The sequence below is a fragment of the Myxocyprinus asiaticus genome, chromosome 20 (genome assembly GCF_019703515.2).
Source record: "Myxocyprinus asiaticus isolate MX2 ecotype Aquarium Trade chromosome 20, UBuf_Myxa_2, whole genome shotgun sequence".
NCBI classification, from domain to species: domain Eukaryota; kingdom Metazoa; phylum Chordata; class Actinopteri; order Cypriniformes; family Catostomidae; genus Myxocyprinus; species Myxocyprinus asiaticus.
Genome location: NC_059363.1, coordinates 33786318 through 33810104, shown reverse-complemented (window position 1 = coordinate 33810104; position 23787 = coordinate 33786318). Strand labels below are relative to the sequence as shown.

Sequence of the window (23787 nt, the reverse complement as noted above, 5' to 3'; positions counted from 1 at the left end):
GTGAATAAATAATGACAGAATTTTCATTTTTGGGTGAACTATTCCATTAATGAGATATAATGTGAACAAACAAGACACTTGTTGATGATATCACCACTTCTACAAACTTACTTCATGTGGTACAGAGATGTAAGCCAGGAACAGAAGCCCTATAAAGAGAAGGAGGGAGGGGAGACAACAGTGTCATAAAAAGGTCTGGCGCATATAAAAAAATAAATAAATAAATTTAAATAAAAACAAGTACTGTATAGAGCATGTCTGGTTAGCTTAGTGTCTGTCTGAGTCGTTTGTTCTTTAATTGAACATGGGTAGCCTAAATAGTGGGAAAAGCCATGTAAAACACATGCAATATTGTTTACATGGCTGTGATGTTGTGCACATTAAAAACAAGGAGACAGAGTGAGATCAGAATATAAATGGACAGATAGTGAGCATAAAAGAAAATAGAAATTTAAAATGCACGGACTATTTGTTATGACATCAGTTCTTGGGCAACACTCGGGTGCTGGGTGATTAATCCACATAAACAGATTGAACTTGTCTACTTTATTTATGCCTCTCTATGTCTTTACTTTGCGGCAGCAGCAACTTCATATAACCACGAAGACAAGAATGACATTACAAACATGAAATATTTGTGTGCTTTCATAATAATAGCAGCCATAAAGCTTTTTATTAATGATTTGATTTGTTTCTGCACTAACGTATTCTTAACCCCTAAAACTCTGCATATTTTGGCTGCCTGCAATTTTCTACACTCAAATTTAAAAGCTCACCTTACACATACAGTGGACTAATTGCAAATTACTGGTCACATTTTACATAAAAATCCAACATGTCATATATAACAATGTATAGACGTTGAGATCACATGACCAGACGAATATTACTCGCATATTTGTACTAATGCATCGGTAACTGAGAAATTTTGCACTTACATGTTACTGAATCTATACCGTTATGTGTCAGCACAACATATAAAACATAACAATTACTGACATCCACTATAAATACCCCATGAAAACCAATATGGAGTTTTGGAGCTTTTTGTCCAAGTCTGTTTGCATTGAGGCCATCTATATGCTAGTGTACTCCTAAAAGTTGACAAAACCTTTAGCACATTTAACATTGGATCAAACATATTGACGACTCACCATTCACCCCCTAATTTTGTCCAATAAAATGCTCTGTAGAATCCAAATGTCCCGCCCCCTAATACCACCTATTTCTGAAAAGCAATAGCAATGACAGCTTTAGGCTGTGACATAAATTAAAGGCTATTGACTATTCTGTAAGAAAAAGCGACAAGCCCTTTGATTTGTCTCCCCAAACTTCCTGTTTCAATAGGAAATACATCAACATGAGACAGAAAAGTGTGCTCGAGCAATTTCATGTGTGGGATGTTTTTTTTTTTCTTTATCTCTTTTTTTTTTCTTTTTTGTAAAACTTCTCACCATGTCCTTGGTCTCTGAATCAGATGGACTGGATTCTGAAGGGGTTTTCTCTTTCTCGCTTTGTTCTCCATAGAATAGTGATGTCAAGCTACAGAACACAGACAATAATAAAGTGCACAGATAACACTTCACAAAATAGGCCATATTAAAAGAAGACACACACACACACACACGTTGGTGCGGCTATCTTTATGAGGACTCTCCATAGACATAATGATTTTTATACTGTATGAACTATAGATTCTATCCCCTAACCCTACCCTTAAACCTAACCTTCACAAAAAATGTTCTGCATTTTACATTAAAAAAAAAACATAGTTTAGTATGTTTTTTAAGCAATTTGAATTATGGGGACACTAGAAATGTCCTCATAAACCACATTTATAGCATATACCCTTGTAATTACCAGTTTGTAACCTAAACAAATTTCCTTCTAAACAACCCAAACCTGCCCACACACACACACACACACACACACACACACACACACACACAAACACACACACACATATATATATATATATATATATATATATATATATATATATATATATATATATATATATATATATACATACACTACCGGTCAAAACTTTTGAAACGCTTGACTGAAATGTTTCTCATGATCTTAAAAATCTTTTGATCTGAAGGCGTATTCTTTACATGTTTGAAATTAGTTTTGTAGACAAAAATATAATTGTGCCACCATATTAATTTATTTCATTATAAAACTAAAATTTAATAAAAAAAAAAAAGTTTTTAGAAATTGATGACTTATAATGACAAATAATAAAGAAAAGCAGCCAATAAGTGCCCAACATAGATGGGAACTCCTTCAATACTGTTTAAAAAGCATCCCAGGGTGATACCTCAAGAAGTTGGTTGATAAAATGTCAAGAGTACATGTCTGCAAATTCTAGGCAAAGGGTGACTACTTTGAAGATGCTAAAATATAACACAGTTTTGATTTATTTTGGATTTTGTTTAGTCACAACATAATTCCCATAGTTCCATTTATGTTATTCCATAGTTTTGATGACTTTACTATTATTCTAAAATGTGAAGAAAAATTATAATAAAGAATGAGTAAGTGTTTCAAAATTTTGACCGGTAGTATATATATATATATGTCACCATTGTATCACATATCCACTGTTATTTCGGTTAATTCATTTAACACATGTTAAAGGGATAATTCACCCAAAAATGAAAATTCTCTCATTATTCACTCACCCTCATGATATCCCAGATGTGTATGACTTTCTTTCTTCACCAGAACACATTTGAAGAAAATTAGAAAAATATCTCAGCTCAGCAGTTCCTTAAAATGTAAGTGGATGGTGATCCAATTTTTGAAGCTCTAACAATCACAGATAGTCAGCATAAACGTCATCCACACGCATCCAGCTGTTAAATTAATGTCTTCTAATGCGACACGATCGCTTTTGATGCTAAAAAGATACATTTTTAAGTACTTTTTTGTAACTCTAAATCATGTTTCCGGTCAGCGGCGGCATGCGCGTGTGACATATTCGTGTTGGCATGCAGAGGTGGATAGAGTAGCCAAAAACTGTACTCAAGTCAAATTACAATTACTTTAAAAAAATTATTACTCATGTAGAAGTAAAAGTGCTAACATAAATAATTACTTGAGAAAGAGTAAGAAAGTATCTAATTAAAAGAGTGCTCAAGTAGTGAGTAACTCGTTACTTTCACAAATGACGTAATGGACGTTAACTCCCCTATATTCCATTACATAATACACATTTAACATGTATTACATAATTATTATTATTATTAATGGAAATTCTGACTTTCTTTCTTCCATGCAAAACAACGAGATTATAGACAGAATGTTAGCCTTGGTCACCATTTACTTTCAGTGAATGTGTTTTTTTTCTCTCTCCATATTTTGAAAGGGAATGGTGACTGAGACTGTCAGTCCCTAAAATTCATATTTAGAGAACATATTTTGTGTTCCACAGAATACAGAAGGCCACATGGGTTTGGAACAACATGTGTAGAGAAATGATGATGGAATATTAAATTATGCCTGAGCTATCACTTTAAATGGGTAGTTCACCCAAAAATGAAAATTGTCCCTCATTCCATACCAGATGTGTATGACTTCCTTTGTTCTGCAGAACACAAATTAAGATTTTAGGAAGAATATTTCAGTTCTGTAAGCCAGTACAATGCAAGTGAATGGGTTCCCAAATTTGTATGTTCCAAAAAGCAAATGCAGGCACCATAAAAGTAATCCATACGACTCCAGTGGTTAAATCCATATCTTCAGAATTGATATGATAGGTGTGGATGAGAAACAGGGGGCGATATGCAGAGAAGAATGTGAATCACCAAAAACACAAGAAGAAGAATGTGAAAGTGTCTGTTTCTCATCCACACCTATCACATCGCTTCTGAAGATATGGATTTATCCACTGGAGTCTTATGGGTTACCTTTATGCAGAAAATTTTGGCACCCATTCACTTGCATTGTATGGACCAAAAGAGCTGAAATATTATTCTAAAAATCTTAATTTGTGTTCTGCAGAAGAAAGGAAGTCATACACATCTGGGATGGCATAAAGGTGAGTAAATGATAAGAGAATTTTCATTTTTGGGTGAACTATCCCATTAAGGGCTCTTGTCAGATCTGGATAAATATGTCAATAAGAAGAGAGGTTTGGAAACCTTTCTAGTAATTATTACAGTGAAAACATGAACAATGTCCCACACAGGGACATTATACATAATGCTGAAATATAAACCAAAGCAAGATCATGCTTTATGAATGCCTACTTTCGCTATTTCATAGCTTTTATTTCTTAGTGCAGTGAAGTTACAGTTTTCTGTGCTGAAAGAATTTAGATGATTAGTTCTGTACAGCAGTATCGCCGCTCCCTAAACGCAGAGTACGCAGTCTGTTCGCACTCCATTTATCAATAACACGATAAGCAGAGCAAAAGGGCATTTACGCTTAATGTGGATGTTTACATGGATTTATACAGTTAATCAGCCCGAAGTAGCTATGAAAGTTTCCAGTATACCTGCGAGGGTGCGGGAGAAATGCGTAAATACTGCTTATGACATGCAGGATGCGGGACAAAGCGCACTGATATATTGCTGCAGATTTAAAAATGTACACTTAAAAACTGATGTCACAAGAGCACATATTTACAGAATCACCCTGAAAATGCCCATCACCATATCAAAGAAAAGCCCACGTTATCATTAGACCCAAAACTTACCTCAGCGTGCTGCCTTAAGATGGAGCTGCAATTTTAATCTTGAAATATCTGCTTGTCTTGGTGTTAAATGAAGGCATTGCATGACGAAACTATTCTTTTTTTAATGTGCAGAGTGAAGAAAGTGTTTCACTTAGTTAGAAGAGCATGATGCTGCTGTGATGGACTTGGCTTGTGTGACAGTCTATGTCAGCTCGCGCAGCTGTGTGAACTTCCGCTCTCGTAAATGTTCCATTCAATACTCTCTCAATAAATTACACATTAATTAAAATGAAACCCAGTAGTGTAAAGACAGGAACGCCACCCATTGTAAAGAAGTAAAAGTACAAAAATTTCATTAGAAATAAGAGAGTAAAAAGTACCCAATTTTAAACCTACTCTAAAAGTAATTTTTTTCCCAAAAAGTTACTCAAGTAAATGTAACAGTAGTAAATGTAGCACATTACTACCCACCTCTGTTGAATGTGAGACACGTGAGAACTGAGGCACATGCGTCACAGCCGGAAGAGCAGCGCTGTTTACAAGTGAGAAGGAGGAACGCTGTACTGATTTGTTTCTTTACTCACAATGGTGCGTTTGTGTGCTTAACCTGAATGTCTCAACCGAGTGGAGAACATGAGATTACGTCCGTATCATGGTAACTGAATATGTCACACGAGAGTCCGCTTGGATCCACCTTCTCGTGAAGCTTACCAGAAGCAACGATTTACAGTTAAAAAGTACTTAAATATTTATATTTTCCGCACCAAAAGCAATCGTATCGCTTTAGAAGACATTAATTTAACCGCTGGAGTCGTATGGATGATGTTTATGCTGACTGTCTGTGATTTTTAGAGCTTCAAAAATCATATCACCATCCACTTGCATTTGAAGGACCTACTGAGCTGAGATATTTTTCTATTTTTCATCAAATGTGTTCTGGTGAAGAAAGAAAGTCATACACACCAGGGATATCATGATGGTGAGTAAATAATGAGAGAATTTTCATTTTTTGGTGAACTATCCCTTTAACCCTATTGTGGGGCATGTTTTCATATCATATGGTTTAATTGGTCACAATGGTAATCCACTGTTTGTTGGCACAGTGATTTCATAAAAGTAACTTTGTTTAGAATATCAAATCTAAATCCATCTAAAGTAAAAAATAAATAAATAAATAAATAAACATTTTAGGCAAAACATATTTAAAATGTATTATAAGATATTATTGGGTTTCAATACAAATAGTCAAACAACTGAAACACAAAACAATTAAAGAAAAAGCAAAAAAGGTAAAATGCAAAATTATCAAACCATTGTTTTGTCATACAGAACTATATAACTATATTAAATATGAATAAAATTACAACATATTGTAATCTTGCCCCAACCTGACATTTGCAAAAAATATCCTTTTTATTACATACAGTACCTATTTAAAATCTAGTTCAACCTTTTGACTCAAATCTACTTTTAAAATATAGTTAGCTTCATGCAAAATATCCCAGTGTGGGTTAATTGTGTTCACTTGTTTACCTAACAGCTATTAAAAAAACATGATGATGCTAGAATTGTAATTTGAAGGACTGGATTCACCAAATATATATATATATATATATATATATATATATATATATATATATATATATATATATATATATATATATTAAATTAAAGGTGCACTCAGTAATTTTTCCCCATTACAAAAAGTTTTACTCCATAAGAAATGAATAGTAAACCGCTCACATGAGATGAGGACTCATATCGGTAACCTTACAAAAGCAGTTTTATTGTACACGGGGGAGGGGCGCCCTCATGGAGGCTGCCATTTCACATGACCAGCTGAATACTACTTACTTAATCTTGTTATTGGACACTTTCACTCTTGGATTAAATTAATCATGGCTAATTGTGAATAGGTAATATCTACAATGGCATCTGTCACTGAAAACTGTTGATTTTGAATGATGCTGCATCCGCACCACTAGGTGCCACTGTCCAAGATGACACGAGCAAAAAGTTAATGAGTGCATCTTTAAACAATAAAGTGTTTGAAACCAACATATACAACCACTGCTAGAGTAAATAAGGATTCATATATGGACTTTTGACTTAAAACCTTATAGCTACTGTGATATGGTCCTTGTGACAACTTTCCAATGTCAGCCCCAGTCTCCTCCATTAAATCAGTCCCATCACTAGAAGATACTCTTACCACAGATGTGTCATACCTCTAAAGCTTCCGTCTGTGATAAGTTCACGGGCAGATTATTAAAGCCAGATCCAAAATAAGTCAAACAAAATTAGTCTAAGGATCAGAAAAGAAAAAAAAACTTTTCTACCCAAAGGTCTATCCATCATCACAAGAAATGAAAAGAATCAAGTTAAAGTCCATTAATATCATATTATTATCATAACTGTGAAGGCGCTCTTTCTGCCCATGAGGGCTGATGTAATACTGTGTAAATAAACACAGAAGGTGAATAACCTGCACATTCACATAAGCACAGAGTTTAACACCTCATGCTGATGCAGAATAAAGCAAGACTGCCGCAGTGGAACTGAATAAGCCTTAAGATTTATGATCCAATTCCACCCACAACTCCCATTGGGATGTTGTGTGTGTGTGTATGAGAGAGGATTTTTTTTTTTCAGGTTTCTCAAAAAATATAAGCAAAATACAAATAAAATAGCAAGCAATATATAACAAGTATTAATTACTGCAAATATTTTTTGGCAAGAAAAGCTACAACTGTGTGAATGGTATAGACTTAGTAATAATTCAAACTGTAACAAACTGGATCCTTACGGTATACAAGTTATTTAAACATTAATATCACGCATACAGAGGAGCTCCACTCTTGAAAATGTATCTATTTTCCATTTTCGGAAGCACAACATTTTAAGTGAAAAATTCATATAAATTACATGATTTCTTTATATTTAGTATTTGCTACTTCTCCCTTTGGCTTTATTGACAGCATGCACTCAAACTGGCATGAACGCCACAAGTTTGTGCAAAACCTGATGATCCATGTTATGCAGCATGCTGAACATGCTTTTATACAAAGACGTTAAGATGGACAGTTTTAAAAATGTGATTAGTGACCCAGAAACATTGCATAATCCTAAATATTTTGTATTCTTTTTCGGTCCTTACTTTCCTTGTTTTTAAATTGTTAAAAAAGCTAAACTTTGTTTAAATTAGATTTTAATTCTCAAAATTTCAATGGGGTATCACACATTGGGTTTTATAAAGTTTTGATGCCAAACACCGCCAAATATGTCTTTGTGAGGGACCTGTTCCTAACGTATACATCCAGATAAATATTTTCATGTATAAAGACCCTGTATAAAGATTTATACTGTGCGAGGAGCAATCATGAAAATATAAAGACAACATGTTGTTTGCAATATTAAATTGCTGGCTTTCATTGTGTCAATGTACTAAAGCCAAAAGAAATGATTAAAATATTATCTGAAAAATATTTACTTTGCATTAAGTTGACAGCATATGCTTTATTTCAATAAACTATAAGAGGAATGTTAGATGCATAAATCCAAAATGAATCATTTTCAACTAAATTGTATGGCACTTTTCAGAATACATTTCCACAGACCCTCCCAGCACCCCACTTGCGTCTCCTGGGGGTCCCTGGACCCCAGTTTGAAAAGAAGAACAAAAACACACACAAAAAAAAAACATAGCAGACTACAATAATATTATATCATAATAAAGTAGTAATGAAATAAAAAATATCTTGATCAAACTATGTTAACTATATTAATAACTATGTTTTTAAACCAGGAGGTGGCGCCAGCATCTCACACTGACTGCTATGTATTCAGTTCACTTAAACGCCACACACATTTGCTCAATTATTTACCTTGCAGTATTAATGTGTTCTCCAAACATTGAAAGGTTATGAGATGTTACCTGTCATTCTCCATCAGCAGAGCCAAGCGGCCGTAGTCCCACGCTGCCTTCCTCAAACAAGAGAAGATGAGTAGCAGGAACTAAAACACAAGGCCCAAATCAGGATACATTATACATAATAAAATTCAAAACAGAATTGACCCTATTTACTTTCTAAATACAGGTTCCTGGTCTTATTTTGAACAATTCATCTGTGCATGTTATGCAAAATTGAAATTGTTATCGTAACTCTTACCAAAATGTAGTAACTTGTTCCTCTCTAAAACTACTTTCCTTTTTCGGCAGACGTCACCAAGTCTCTTATTTTTCAGTATATAGATCACTTTTCACAATCTAATCAATTCCCAATGCATAACATCTAGTCCAGATTGTTTTGCTCATTTAACATTCAGTTTCACCCATTAAACTAAAGCTTTCAGAACCCCGTTTCATGTTTTAGAGTGGCCTTAATATAAAATATAATTTCCAGGAAAACTGTTAGGAAAACATTTGCCCTGTCTGTGAAAGATAACCTGATTTGATACTAATCTAGAGAAATAGCTCATAGCATTTTCAAATATGTGATGGAAATATGCCTAAATACACCTAGAAGGCATTGCACCACCCAGTGTGTATCACAGCTATTGATATGAAGCAAGCACACTCAATATTTGAAGAGTGGGAACTATTTCTGTAAGCACACCCTGCCACTCAATAGACCCCCCGGCAGCAGTAATAATTAGCCATGGGGAGAGACAAGGTGAGTGGTTGTCTTGGAAACTAACAGACAGTGAGGTCAGCATGCACACACTGTGCCCATAATGACTCCGGTAGGAACGGTCAATGACAAGACAACTGAGAACACTCACTGCTGGGAAGCTACATGACTTTATTTGGCCTCCCTGCTTGCTGGTTAGCAACTTCAACTAAAACATTACATGCAAGACCTCAAACTAATTATAGAATTGGATTCAGAATTTGCACTCAGTTTATTCTCCAAATGATGGTAATTTTTGGTGTTAGAATTAACATGCAACACACAAATAAAATGTGGGTGTTGTGGGTGGTTGCCAAGTTATTGCTATGCTGTTGCTAAGGTGTTCTGTGTGTTTTTAGCGTGTTGCAATAGAGTTTGTAGTTGTGGGGGTCCTTTAAATACAAATCTAGAGTTCTGGCAAACTTGCCACTTACTTGCCCAAGATTTGCCACTAATTATTTTCACATGCAAATGAGCTGTGCGATTTGCAGCAAATGTTTGCCAGAGGTTTGCAGCTCTTTACTGGTAGTGGTGAACCTGCAGCAAACCTCTGACAACAATGGACATTTTGCCGCTACTGGCAAACACTTCTCTGGCAAACCTGTATCAATGAAGGGTTTGCCACAAAGCTCAATTCCATGTGAAAATAATCAGTGGTGAGTTTTTGGCAAATTTGCCAGAACTCACAACTTTTGTATGGGTAAGGTTGCTATGGCATTGTTTGGTGGTTGCTTGGGTGTTCTGGGTACACATACATAATCTATGTATTGGTATAGTGCATTATGATAGTGTATACAGAATACTGTATATGTGTGTATATGTATATACCTAAAAAAAAAGGCATCTACTATGCACATGACAAATAGAGGTAGAGTGAATGTCCGAAGTGAAATTGTGAGCATTTCAGAGTCTGTTTTTAAAGGAATATTGTGGGTTATTTGGCATGTTGCTGCTAATTACAACAGACAATAATTTAGTCTCGTCCCTCTGTGTATATAAACGAAAGGGGAAAAGCACTTATTGCAATAAACTTATGTTACAAGCTCACAGGCCAGCAGGGTGGGGGATTTAAAAGCAGAAATGTGTAGCTTGTATCATTGGGACTACTTTTCTAGGCGGACTAACCCATAGTTATTCGACGAACTCCTGAGGGTGGATTTTGATGAAGTCAGCTTGTAATTTTTTTCTTTTTATGGATAGCTTATGGATGATGTCACTTCCATGTCCTTTCCTGCTATCCTTGCACGGATACCAAGCAAAAGTAACCAGGGTTGCTTTTTTACATGGTCATGACAACACAGTCTCATGACGGGATGGCAAAATCGTACTTTTACACCAATCAATCACATACGCTTCCATTGTCTCCTTATAAACCCTGATATTCCTTTTTTCCATGGCACACATAACAAATATTCTAATTGAAAACATGGTAAGTGTTCAACTTTATGGTTAAGTTTAGGTATGGGGTTTGGGTTAGGGGTTAAAATAAGTAAAAAGCTCACGGATGTGAGTTCAAAACCTGGAAGTATCTCACAGTCTCAATAACCAGTGTTCAAAACACAGATGTTTCTCTTTCTACCATGCTATAAAACAGGGCTTTTTGGATGTTTAGGGTGTGGGTAAGGTGTTATAATTTATTCATAGGTTTAAGTTTGCCTCAAAATACATTTTCTTTAACACGGACAAAGGAAATATTTGCGTTTACAATGACAAGAGGGAAGTGCTTGTCACTGGTTGCTCTGAAAGTCATTCGTTTTTGTACGACCGAAGTCATACTCATATGTATGATTTTGCCAAATGTGTACGACTTTTCACAACTTTTCATAAGATCGGGTTGGCCATGACATGAGTTGAAAGGTAGAACATAACTTTGCACAGACAGTGTTAGTAGGTGACTGTACCCCACATGTCTCATGCTATTTTGGAATTTTGTTTATACTTCCAAACTGTGTAAGGGGTCGTTCACAGCACATGCGTTTTTGTGTCCGTCTGTATTTTCTATGAAAACATGCACTAAACAGACATCTTTTTTTTTTTTTTTTTTACCCAATTTGGAATGCCCAATTCCCAGTGCGCTTTTAAATCCTCATAGTCGCGTAGTGATTCGCCTCAGTCCGGGTGGCGGAGGATGAATCCCAGCTGCCTCCACGTCTGAGACCATCAACCCGCGCATCTTATCACATGGCTTGTTGAGCGCATCGCCACGGAGACATAGTGTGTGTGGAGGCTTCACGGCATCCGCGTTCAACTCATCACACGCCCCACCGAGAACCACATTATAGACCACGATGAGGTTACCCCATGTGACTCTACCCTCCCTAGCAACCGGGCCAATTTGGTTGCTTAGGAGACCTGGCTGGAGTCACTCAGCACACCCTGGGATTCGAACAAGCGAACTCCAGGGGTGGTAGCCAGCGTCTTTTACCACTGAGCTACCCAGGCCCCCCCCTAAATGGACATCTTTGACTGATGCACCACACCTAGATATTTTTTTTCAACATCTTGCAAATGAGTGTCAAGATGCCTGCATTCTGTTCTATTTGATTTAGCTTCTTGTAACACAAAAACACGTTCACAGCCCTTAATAGTGGCATATTTTAAATGCTGTGCTGCCCACTTGATTGTTAGGCTTCCAATTAAAGTGCATTTACTGTAAATGCATTTCTGATCCATTTATAAACACTGAAATTAATTATTGTCTGTGGTAATGGTCACCCTGTCATAGATATGGAGCACAGACAATATTTTCCAGGCAATATATACAGCCATAAGAAAGAAAATTAAGCCTTTTGTGTGTGTGTGTGTGTGTGTGTGTGTGTGTGTGTGTGTGCGTGTGTGTGTGTGTGTGTGTGCGCGTGTGACATTATTTGCGTGTGAATTAAGCCGGTTTCCAACATGATATACAAACACTTTACCATTTAAATAATATTTCATTATTTTTTTGCACTGCATTATTTGAATGGGGTGTCTAGATGGTCTTAAAAAAGGCTTCAATGCCTTTTTGTAAGCTATTATTTCTTTTCTTTTTTTCTTTCTTTTTTGTCAAGGGGGGGTGGGGGTGGGGGATATGACCTAGATATATTCATGACAGGCTTTATTATACAAACATATTTCTCAAAATAATTTGAACTTCCCTTATTCATACCATCATAAGAAAGTACATAAAATATAATTAAAATTAAAGGAATAGTTCATCCAAAAATTATAACATTTACTCGCATCTATTACTTCGTCTGTATAACATGAAAGGAAGAATTTTATATTATTTGACGTTCACTGATTTCAATATAATAGCAGTTAATAGTGATACACTTTAAGGCTTCAACAAGGGACCCAAAAGTGTCAAAAAACTAGTCCATGCGACTCTAGTTCATCATATTCCAAGTCTTCTAAAGTCATATGACAGGTTTTGGTGAGAAAAAAAAGCTGAAATTTTATTATTTAACAATGAAAATCTTGGCATCTGCTGCATGTTAATGAGTGCATAAGTGAAACTTTTTCTCAATGGTGATTAAACAAAATAATTAAACACAGTGAAAGCAAAAACAGCGCAAGTTCTTGCGAGAAAACAGGAACACATTAAAGGGATAGTTCACCCAAAAATGAAACTTCTCTCATCATTTACTCACCCTCATGCCATCCCAGATGTGTATGACTGTCTTTGTTTTGCAGAAGACAAATAAAGAATTTTAGAATAATATCTCAGCTCTGTTGGTCCATACAATGCAAGTGAATGGTGACCAAAACTTTGAATCTCCAAAAATCACATAAAGGCAGCATAAAAGTAATCCATAAGACTCCAGTGGTTAAATCCATGTCTTCTGAAGTGATATGATAGGTGTGGGTAAGAACCAGATTAATATTTAAGTCCTTTTTTTACTATAAATCTCCACTTTCACTTTCTTCTTTTGTTTTTTGGCCATTCTTTGTGCATATCACCACCTACTGGTTGGGGCTGGTTAAAGGTGGATATTTATAGTAAAAAACTACTTAAATTTTTTATAACTATCATATCGCATTGTACGGACCTACATGTAGAAGAAGAAAGTCTTACACATCTGAATGAGAATTTTCATTTTTGGGTGAACAATCCCTTTAATAAGCTTCTCTCATGCACTCACTAACATGTAAAGTAGAGCCATGGCAGAAGTCATTTCAGATTTTTTCTCACCAAAACTTATTGTATTCCTTCAGAAGATTTGGATAATGTTGCACAAGTGACATTTTCAAGGACTTCTGGGTCCTTTATTAAGCACAAGAAAGAAAGTTATACATCTTTAGAACAACATGAAGCTGAGTAAATGATGACAGAAAAGTAATTTTTGAGTGAACTATTCCTTTAAGTGCCTATCCTGCAGTTGCAGCATGATATTGTAATCATGTTAACAGGAATCGTTTACCAGCCACAGAACGACATTAATGGCGAGGACAGTGGGGACTCCTCCAAAGGGCAGACCCTGCAGCACACTGCTGTGGGAATGAGAGCGATAGCATCTCTCCGCTGTGCTGTTCTCCTCCATCAGGGAACCCATGAAACTCCTGACGTCCAGCTCTTCCACAGGGCTGCCGCCTCCTGCAGGCCAGGATTCAAACACCGGCTGAGCTATACCCAACAGGTCAGAGCGCACCGCCATGGCAGTGGTGCAGGTCTCTGGAAGCCCTTCAATCTGTCAAAGCATTACTGAGGAAAGAAGACATGTATACAGTATGAATGCAATCAAGAGGATGTGGAGAAGATAATAACAGTGTATGGGAGCTGTTATACTCATTGATGTCAATTGCAGATTGAAAGTACAATATGTGGTCTGTTGCATTTTTAGTAACTTTGACCCAGAAACACATTTTGAGTTTTATGCACTTAATTCACTTCCAGCATTTAAAGAGGTTATGATATGAGGAATCATATTTTTCTTGATCTTTTAACAAATAAGAGGTCACTGTACTATAAAAACATACTGTAAGTTTCAGAACTCAAAACTTCCTCCTCACTGCAAAAAGAGAATTTGTTGAAACCAAGCTGCCAAAACAACTCGTTCTCTACTTCCTCCACACTGTAGTAGACATTTGCATCTGACCACCTCCATAACAACACATCAATGCCTACTTTACCTTATCACTTCTGTAGCCCCTCCCAGTTGTGGTGAGCAGTGAGATGGCAAGCAGAGAGCAGGTCAGTCAAGAGCAGAGAGCCAATCAGGATAGTGGGTGTTTACTGACAAGTGTTAAAGGAGAAGCAGCACCAAAACAGAGCGTTTCTGACAGGGTCAAAATGAGGGTGGAAAAAGGTCCTGTTTTTTGTTTTGTTTTGTGTGTGTGTGTGTGTGTGTGTGTGTGTGTGTGCAAATAGCTTTACTAATATTATAAGTGAGCCTCAAGGAACATATTAAAATAATAATAATAAAAAAAAAAAAACTCATGTCATGACCTCTTTAAATTATTATATCTCTGCAACGTTTATATAACGTTTAAACATACTATATATAATAATGATATCATGCAATTATAAATAAACAAAATAAATCATATGAAATTATATAATTAAACAATAAACATATTATTAGAAAGAGACTGAGAAAGCTAAGAATTTTCATTTTACTTTAGTTCATAAAACTCAAAATGTGTTTCTGGTACAAAGTGACAAAAAAAATATGGAGCAGGTCATATATTAATCAATCAGAAAGCAAGAGGAACATTGTATTGCTCAGAAGTTGCTGTTTTATAGCTCAGAAAACTATTCAAGACTTCTAAGTTGTGTTTCAGTATTAACTGCTTCTTATATATTTCTCTTTAAAAAAAAAAAAAAAAAAAAAAAAACCTTAATGAGAAATTGTAACAAAAAATGACAATAATTCTCAACATATATTAAAAGTATAGAGCATAGCTCAGATTATTTGGTCTTGGGAGAAATTTGATGAGAAATATTTGAGTTTGTATTAAAATCTCTGACTTGATTGCAGGCATTGGTATCTTGGCAAATCTGAGCACATTTTGTGTCATGTGAGATCTCTTCAGAAACTCTAAAGGGGACACACACATGTGAAATATTCATTGCTCTTGACATTTGTTGAACACATTTGTGTTCACCTAGATTATGGAAAATAATCTAACAGATCTTCTTGTTGGAAAGAAATATCACAAATGAGATCCATTAAATCTCATTCCTGTCTAGGAGAAACAACTGAGATATTAAAGAGATCTCATTTGTGATATTTCTTTCCAACAAGAAGATCTGTTAGATTATTTTTCATCATCTAGGTGAACACAAAAGTGTTCAACAAATGTCAAGAGCAATGAATATTAAAACTTTAAATTGATACTGGTGTGTGCATTCAGTTTGCAAAAAAAAAAAAAAAAAAAAAATAGAAGATTCCTAACTGTGAGCTCAAGGAGGCTCAAAAGTCCGTTGTGTTCAGTTTAACATACTGTATAGGTTTTGATGACTTTTTTGAATATTGCCCTCAAGCTCTTTCACATTAAACTTTACACATGCAGAACAGTGCAAACAAAGCAGGGTGAACATTTATTGGTTTGTTTGTTGATATTACAGATCATCATGTGCCTTAGACTACTGGTTGCCATAGTAGTAAAAAACCATTACCCAACTCAAACATCTAGACAAAGACATGTCACATCAGTCAGTTAATCCACCATGAAATCACTTTAAGAGGATACACTGCCCTGAAGTTACTCTTAACTGTCAGGCAGCCAAACATTGACAATAACAATCCATTACTGAAATACTCAAATCACCAAATATGTGGGGCCTCAACGAGTATTGGCGCTGACTACCACCCCTGGAGTCGTGAGTTCGAATCCAGGGTGTGCTGAGTATCTCCAGCCAGGTCTCCTAAGCAACCAAATTGGCCTGGTTGCTAAGGAGGGTAGAGTCACATGGGGTAACCTCCTCATGGTCGTGATTAGTGGTTCTCACTCTCAATGGGGCGCATGGTAAGTTGTACGTGGATCGCGAAGAATAGCATGAGCCTCCACATGCCGTGAGTCTCCGCGGTGTCATGCACAGCGAGCCACATAAGATGCGCGGATTGATTATCTCAGAAACGAAGGCAACTGAGACTTGTCTTCCGCCACCCGGATTGAGGTGAGTAACCACGCCATCATGAAAACCTAGTAAGCAGTGGGAATTGGGCATGCCAAATTGGGGAGAAAAAGGGGATAAAATATAAAAAAGAATAAAAAATAAATACAATTTAAAAAAATCACCATATATGGTAATCTAATCAACTTTAAAAGCATTTAAACAATCTGCTCATGAAATTACATAGGTTTTTATTCTAGATTATTGTTACATCTATGAATAAACACTCAGATGTGCAGTCTATGAAGCATTATAAACTCCAGTGAAGTAAATCTATAGAGAAGTGACATGCCAAAAGACATGCATTACAGTGACTATATCTTTTAGGGAATATGGTCACTTTCTGAATGTCATTTCATTAAATAGGGCCCAAGATTGAGCGATAAATTGTTTTGGAGACTTATGTGAAATGAATAGCAAGCAACCAATGTCAGTTAAAGCACACTTGTGATCTTGATAATAGAAAGGAATGGAACATCTCCAGTTACTCACTACTTTTATACAATACAGACGAAAAGGCAAATAGTAATCAAGGTCATTGCGCTGCTGACAGAGATGAGCATCTCCATGGGCCAGATGGTGCTTAAACGGTTCTTTATGTTTACAACGTGACTCTCTCCCTCTGGGTTAGAAATAAACTAAACAGCCAATACACATTTGTCACAGGCTAAGAAATTATGACCATGAGTCAGCAGTTCCCTCCTCTAAACGTGCACGCGCCCGCGCACACACACACACAGCTTACCTCATACAGATATGCCAACTATACTATACTATACTATATCGTACAGATCTGTACCCTACCAGAACATACTATACTATAAAATATTAAACAATGATTTACCACACCGTATCACACTGACTATACTATTCCATGCTGAGCTGTACCGAACCGCACCATAACATACTAAACGATACATACATACATAATTTACCAGTTCTTTACAGTTCTGTCCCCCACCAAACCATACTACACTATAAAATACTATACTGTGATATACTATACCACACAATACTCACTATACTTTACAACACAATACTATACAAACCGTACAGTAACATATCACACTACACTAACTATATAACACATCACTATACTTTATGCCACACCGTCCCACACTGTCCATTCTGTTCCATACTGTATTGTACAAAACCTCACCATATCATACTTAACGATACTCTGCATGATTTCCTAAACCGTACAGCACACTAACTATACTATACTATACTATACTATACTATACTGAACATAACAGACTACACTAACTATACTATACTATACAACAATATACTATACCACAACACACCATATAGTACCATACCGCACTTCACTAACTATACAATACTAAACTATAATATACCACAACATACAATTCTGTACCTCACGAAACCATACAATACTATAAAATATTATACTCTGATATACCACACCGTATCACACTAATTATACTATTATTATACTAATTATACCATGCTGTACTGTACCGAACCTCACCATATCACACTAAACAATTCCATACATGATATAACAAACTGTAGCACACTACACTGTACTATACTATACCAATAGACTATAACGTACATTACCATACCACACAACACTAACTTTACAATACAATACTATACAACACAACACTACACTACACTACACTATACTATACTCTACTATAATATACCACAACGTACAGTTCATACCAAACCATACCAGACTTACTATACCATGCTATACTATATATTACTATACTGTACTATACCGTACAGTACCACATCATACTCTACTATACTAAACAATAAATTACTATAATATACTAATAATGAAGAACATTGAAGAATATATATTTTATAATGAAGAATATATATTTTATTAAATATTAGGGACATTGGTACTGGTGGACAGTCTGGGCTGATAACTCAAGAGTGATCCATGAACTATCACTACTGTGCCCTTAAGAAAGACACTTAAGCCTAGGTTGCTCCATACAGTAAGTCCACTACTGCTGCTTTAGATAAAACATACTACTGGTTTAAATACTTTTAATACATAAATTAAATGATTGTCTTTATGAAACCTTAGCTTGTATGTGAAAACCCATTTGTTTGCATGTTAAATGCACTAGAAAAACATAAAATGTTCACATGATTGCACACCATGTTTTTTGAATGCTATAAAGCAACTGTGTTCATTCTAAGCATCTTTCCTAAAGAGCTATACAATTATAACATAATACACTATAAACAGTGAAACCTAAAATGAGATACATAAAGAGTGCTTCTCGTAATAAAGTGTTAGTAAAGTTTAATCTAGGTGTTGGGTGTTTCGCAGTTCTTTGAGAAGGTCAAAGAAGAAACACACTGGCGTTTAAAGTGGCTGTGGTGGTGAGCAGCTGCAGAGGCAAAGAGATAAATCCACCTGAGCTCAGATGAAATGCTGAAAAAAAACAATATAAAGAACATCACAGCACCTCTCATGCGGCAGACAAACATTGGTTGTAATCCCGACGTGAGCTTTCTGCTAAGTGTACAATCCAGACAGAACCTTAATTGCATCTTCACAAGCGTAATACCATAGAGGAAATTCATAATGTTCTAAAATTCATAATGTTCTACCCTCTATGACTGAATTCTGTTGGACAAACCTTGTTGACTAAAATTCACATTTACCTAAGCAGTAATCTGAAGTAGGTATGCAGGTTCAAAAACAAAGAAATATATCCTATTTTACTCTCTTAATAGCAGCGTTAACCTAATGGACGACAGGGCCCTAACAACTAGGAAGCCCCAGTAACAGGAGATCAAAAGGTTAAGTGTGTAATTTCTGGGCCACCAGCAGCACCCAAAGGAATTGAAAAACAATAATGGTTTCCACACAGGTTTCCCAAAGACTCCTGCTGTCCCCCATTTATAATAAGATCTGACAAACAGTCCTGCACCAGACTGATCTCAATGTAAAATTCAGCGACAGTAGGTTTGAACATTTCTCAACTGAAATCTGTCTGTGCCTACTGAATTTCAAATCACTGCCACCAGTGGCCAAGCTAGAAAGTGTTGCTGAACGTATGAGTACATGTGAGGTCCAAAAGTGAGTTGTAAAACGAGTTGTTTTTAGTTGTAAATGATGTGATACAATCAACAGAAATGCATATTTTATTAACCATATGCCCTAACCATATCCCTAACTCCAAACCTAACCGTCAGTTGAGTAAAAATGTAATGTAAGAAGGAAATTGCAACCTTCAAATCATGCTCGTCATTGATTATGTGAATGTGAATACTTCCTGGTTTCCATGGGACCAGAATCCATGTCTCCGAGGCTGCTTGTGCTACCAGTATAGCGCCACAGGAAAAGGTGAACACATTTGAATTGTTGCAAAGACATCTGATAAGAGACGGTACTGGAAAATTCAGTAGTTACATGTCGAGTTCCCATGTCATCATGTTGACCAAACTCACACCATTAGCTGAGCCTGAAATGGGAGTCAGTTTTGTATTTGTCCTCGCCTATTGCTGCCTATATGGCATGATTTCGAAGGGTTAAAGTTGCATTCAGTTTTTCTAATTAAAAACGTTTTACACATAAAGACATGAATAGCATTATTTAGAATATGTTGATAATGACGTACACTCACAACAGATAAAGACTCCAGTCATATCTGAAACCAAATAAAAGCTGTTTAATTTTAAATCATTTTCTTATGTGAAATAAAAAGCAAGCAACCAATTTCAGTTAAAGCACACTTGTGATCTTGATAATAGAAAGGAATGTAACATCTCTATTATTTGTTTGGATTGGATACAAGAATGTCCATTATAGGGATGTGTGTAGTATGACATGGATAAAAACACAGACTAAAAGTAACAAAACTGAAGATAAACAAACATATTCGGTGTAAAGCGGCTGCATTTGACAAACCAACTTCCAGTATCCAGGACAATGGGTGTCAGTATAGAGTCCAAAACCAGAAGTACTACTGGGACCGATGGGCCGAGTAAGAGCCAGCTAAAATCTTACTTAGTGCACCTTTAATGTATTTACTAGTGTTGGGTTCGAGTCCGAGTCAAGTCTGAGTTTTTAAACAATCGAGTCTGAGTCGAGACCGAATGAATCTGTTCATGAATCTGAATTCAAATTGTAACCATAAACGCAACACCAATATTTTAAGCTTATTTTAACTTTCACAACTAAGAAAACACACTTGTCATTATGAATGTAACAAAAACACCTTTATATTTTATTAGTTTCCTGCTGAACAAACTTCAAAGTGGTTTCAGAATGAAAGCATATGCTTTAGGTGTATGAAGACAAAACTGTCCTTCAGCACTTTTTATTGCGTTCTGTTGACATTTCAGTTATTTGTTGCTTTTTCCCCTCCACTCAAACATAGACTAAAGAAATTGAAAGCTGCGTTAGTCATTAAAACCAGAGTTGTTATTGTTTCGAATTTAAATTTTGTTTTTTATTTCAACTTCATTTTAAATTTGTCCTTTCAATTTAGTTTAGTATTATCTAAAATGATCCCTATCTAAAGAAATAATATGTACTCTAATAATATGTCTCTATCTGCTGACTGGTTCGGGAAAATAATGTGTCAACACAGTAATAATTAGCACTCACTAAGAAGTTACACGACTGACAGGATGACATCAGGTTCTTAACCACGACGAAACCGCGATGTGAGTACCGTCTTGTCTGCACAAACGGCACGTGTAATTTTACCAGTTGTCAGGTCCCGTGTCGTGTGAAACTGCCTTGTAGTTTCTAGTACATTGGCTACATACCCATCTTTATGTGTTCATTGTGCCAGCCACCTCTGTAATCGATGTTATACAGCAGTCTCTGTAGTAACATTCAAGCATATTGGAGTGTGCGGCTCTGCAGGTGTGTTTGCTCAACACGGTGAAACAAACTCTGGCTACGTCTACGACATCAGGGGGTGCTACAACTGCTTGCAGACAGAGTGTCCATTTATTTCTGTTTCGTTATTTTTATTAATTTATTTTGTTCATTGCATCACAAATCAAATGCCATGGACTCGGCTGGACTCTGAAAAAAATCCCGAGTCCCAAAGGCTCGACTCCAAGCCAAGTCTGAGTAAAAATGCATCCGAGTCTGTGACAAGTCCAAGTCCATTAAAATTGGACTCGTGACTCGGACTCGAGTACCCCAACTCTAGTATTTACTTTGTGCTCTTGATAGTGCCACAGGAAAAGATGAACACATTTGAATTGCTACAGACTACTGGTTTACTTTCTCTTTATGATACCAAAGCTTGTGTGTGAAAACACATTAGTTTGCTTGTTAAATGCACTAGAAAAACATGAAATGTGCACATGATTGCACACAATGTTTTGTGAATGCTATAAAGCAACTGTGTTCATTCTGATATAGATATTTTACCATAATCAGGAACATTCCCACCATCTGAGCAATTCAAGCTTGAAGTACCACCTGTTTTCAGCAGGGGGCAGTAAGCGAAATTCCAGCTGTATAGGCAACCCGCTAGTGATGGGAAGATCATTTTACTCACTTGAATCTTTGAGTCTCGTTCAGCAAAATGTACTAATCTTTATTCAAGTCATTTCGTTCATTTCGTTCATTTGAGCAGAATTAAATTAAAATGTTACATTTTCAATAGTCAAATCCCCCCCAACCCCCAATAAGATTATAGTCCCAATAAGAAAAAAATTATAATTCAGCCAATGACAAATTATGAAAAACAGAAATGATTAGTTCACCTCTGGAATCTTCGTATACGCTATGCACATACGGCTGTCTCGTGACAAAAAAGGAACGACTCGGACCAGATGCCTCGAGAGGTTTTTTTAAAAAAAAAAAAATTTGCTTAATTGAAACAATTTTCCAATACAGAGAATAAATTAAATCCTAAACAAATAATACATGTTCTGATTGCTTTTTTGTTAACCGAAAATGATACAGTATTCAAATAATGTTTAAATTCTTTTAAGAATACCAGAAAGATAGGCTTGCAGTTTGAAAATTTGCATTTGTGAATATACGATCTGCATAGAAAAATAATTATTTATAATAAAGCAAGTATTTGAATCAGCATTAAAAAATCCAAAAATAACATTTCTGGGTGACATCACAAAGCCTTGTAAGACATTGTTGGAAATAAAAGAACTAATGTCTTTCCAGTATTGCACGGTATAATTGCAGGACCAAAATAAATCAAGAGGAGTCTCAACACCAACTTGACAAAAGGAGCAATTCATGTCAATATAAAGCCTAAATCTTTTCCCTAAAAATTGTTTGACAGGGTAAATATTATTGATTAGATTAAAAGATATTTATTTTACCTTATTTGAAAGAAAAAGTTTTTGTTGCATGGACCAAATTACTTTCCAGTTTAATTTATCAAATAAACTGTTCCAATATGAGATTACAGTAGGGGCAGAGGTAATTTCTTCAAGGAAAATAGTTCTTATTTTATGGTTTCTTCCTTTTTTTTTTTCAGTAAAGCATATATTACCAATTGGTGTGTCAATAGGTTCAGGATAGGGAACTGCTGGCCTTAAAGAGTGAATATTTTTGAAAAACATACAGAGGCCAGAAGGGATTGTATCCATGACTATAGCGAATTCTCTGGGAATCACTGGAATATTATACTCCACAAACAAATCTGCATATCTGAAGAGCTGACCGTCACTGTTAAACAGCTGGCTGACATGAAGTATTCCATTGCTAAACCAATAATTATAAAATAAAGATCTATTTTTAAATAAAATATTCCATATATAACATCTAAGAGGAGAAAAGTTATACTTGTAAATAAGGTGCCATGCTAAGAGTGCCTGTTGGTGGAAATTAGAAAGCTTGATGGAAAGTTTTTGAAAGTCATAATTACACATTAAAACAAACTTAATGCCTCCAAGCTGTGAGAAAATAAATTGAGGGAAAATATTCCAGATAGATGTTGGATGTTTAAGAAATTAAGTCAATTTATTTTAAGTGTATTATTTAAGGAACTAAATTCAATAAAATTCAACCCCATATTTTATTATATAATGAGGTTTGATTTTCCAAAGAAATTTAGTTAAAATTCCATCTATTGTTTTATACGTGTGCTTATCAACATACAGTGATTGGGCAGCATAGGTTAGAAGAGACAAACCTTCTGCTTTAATAAGCAAACCTCTACCTTTCAAAGAAAGATCTCTTTGTAACCAACAATTAAGTCTATTAATGTATTGAACCTCTGGAATTATCCTTAGTTATCTGTATACCCAAATATGTAACAATTTTTGACGGTGATACCATTAATTGAAAATGCACAATTTTTAATTGGGAGCAATTCACATTTGTTAAGGTTAAGACATAA

General features: G+C 35.6%; 1 protein-coding gene across 4 annotated transcripts in view; it reads right to left on the bottom strand.

Annotated features, from left to right (window-relative positions):
- LOC127411310 (calcium permeable stress-gated cation channel 1-like) overlaps nucleotides 1–23787 on the bottom strand; it is a 77942-nt gene that overhangs the window by 28033 nt on the left and 26122 nt on the right. For all 4 annotated transcript variants that reach the window (XM_051646799.1, XM_051646798.1, XM_051646796.1 and 1 more), the window contains exons 2-5: nucleotides 13755–14035; nucleotides 8619–8698; nucleotides 1455–1542; nucleotides 112–149 (exon numbers count right to left, since the gene is read on the bottom strand). In XM_051646799.1, the coding sequence (XP_051502759.1) occupies nucleotides 112–149; nucleotides 1455–1542; nucleotides 8619–8698; nucleotides 13755–13988 (440 nt within the window). In that variant the 5' untranslated portion in view covers nucleotides 13989–14035. The remainder of the gene's footprint in view (nucleotides 1–111; nucleotides 150–1454; nucleotides 1543–8618; nucleotides 8699–13754; nucleotides 14036–23787) is intronic.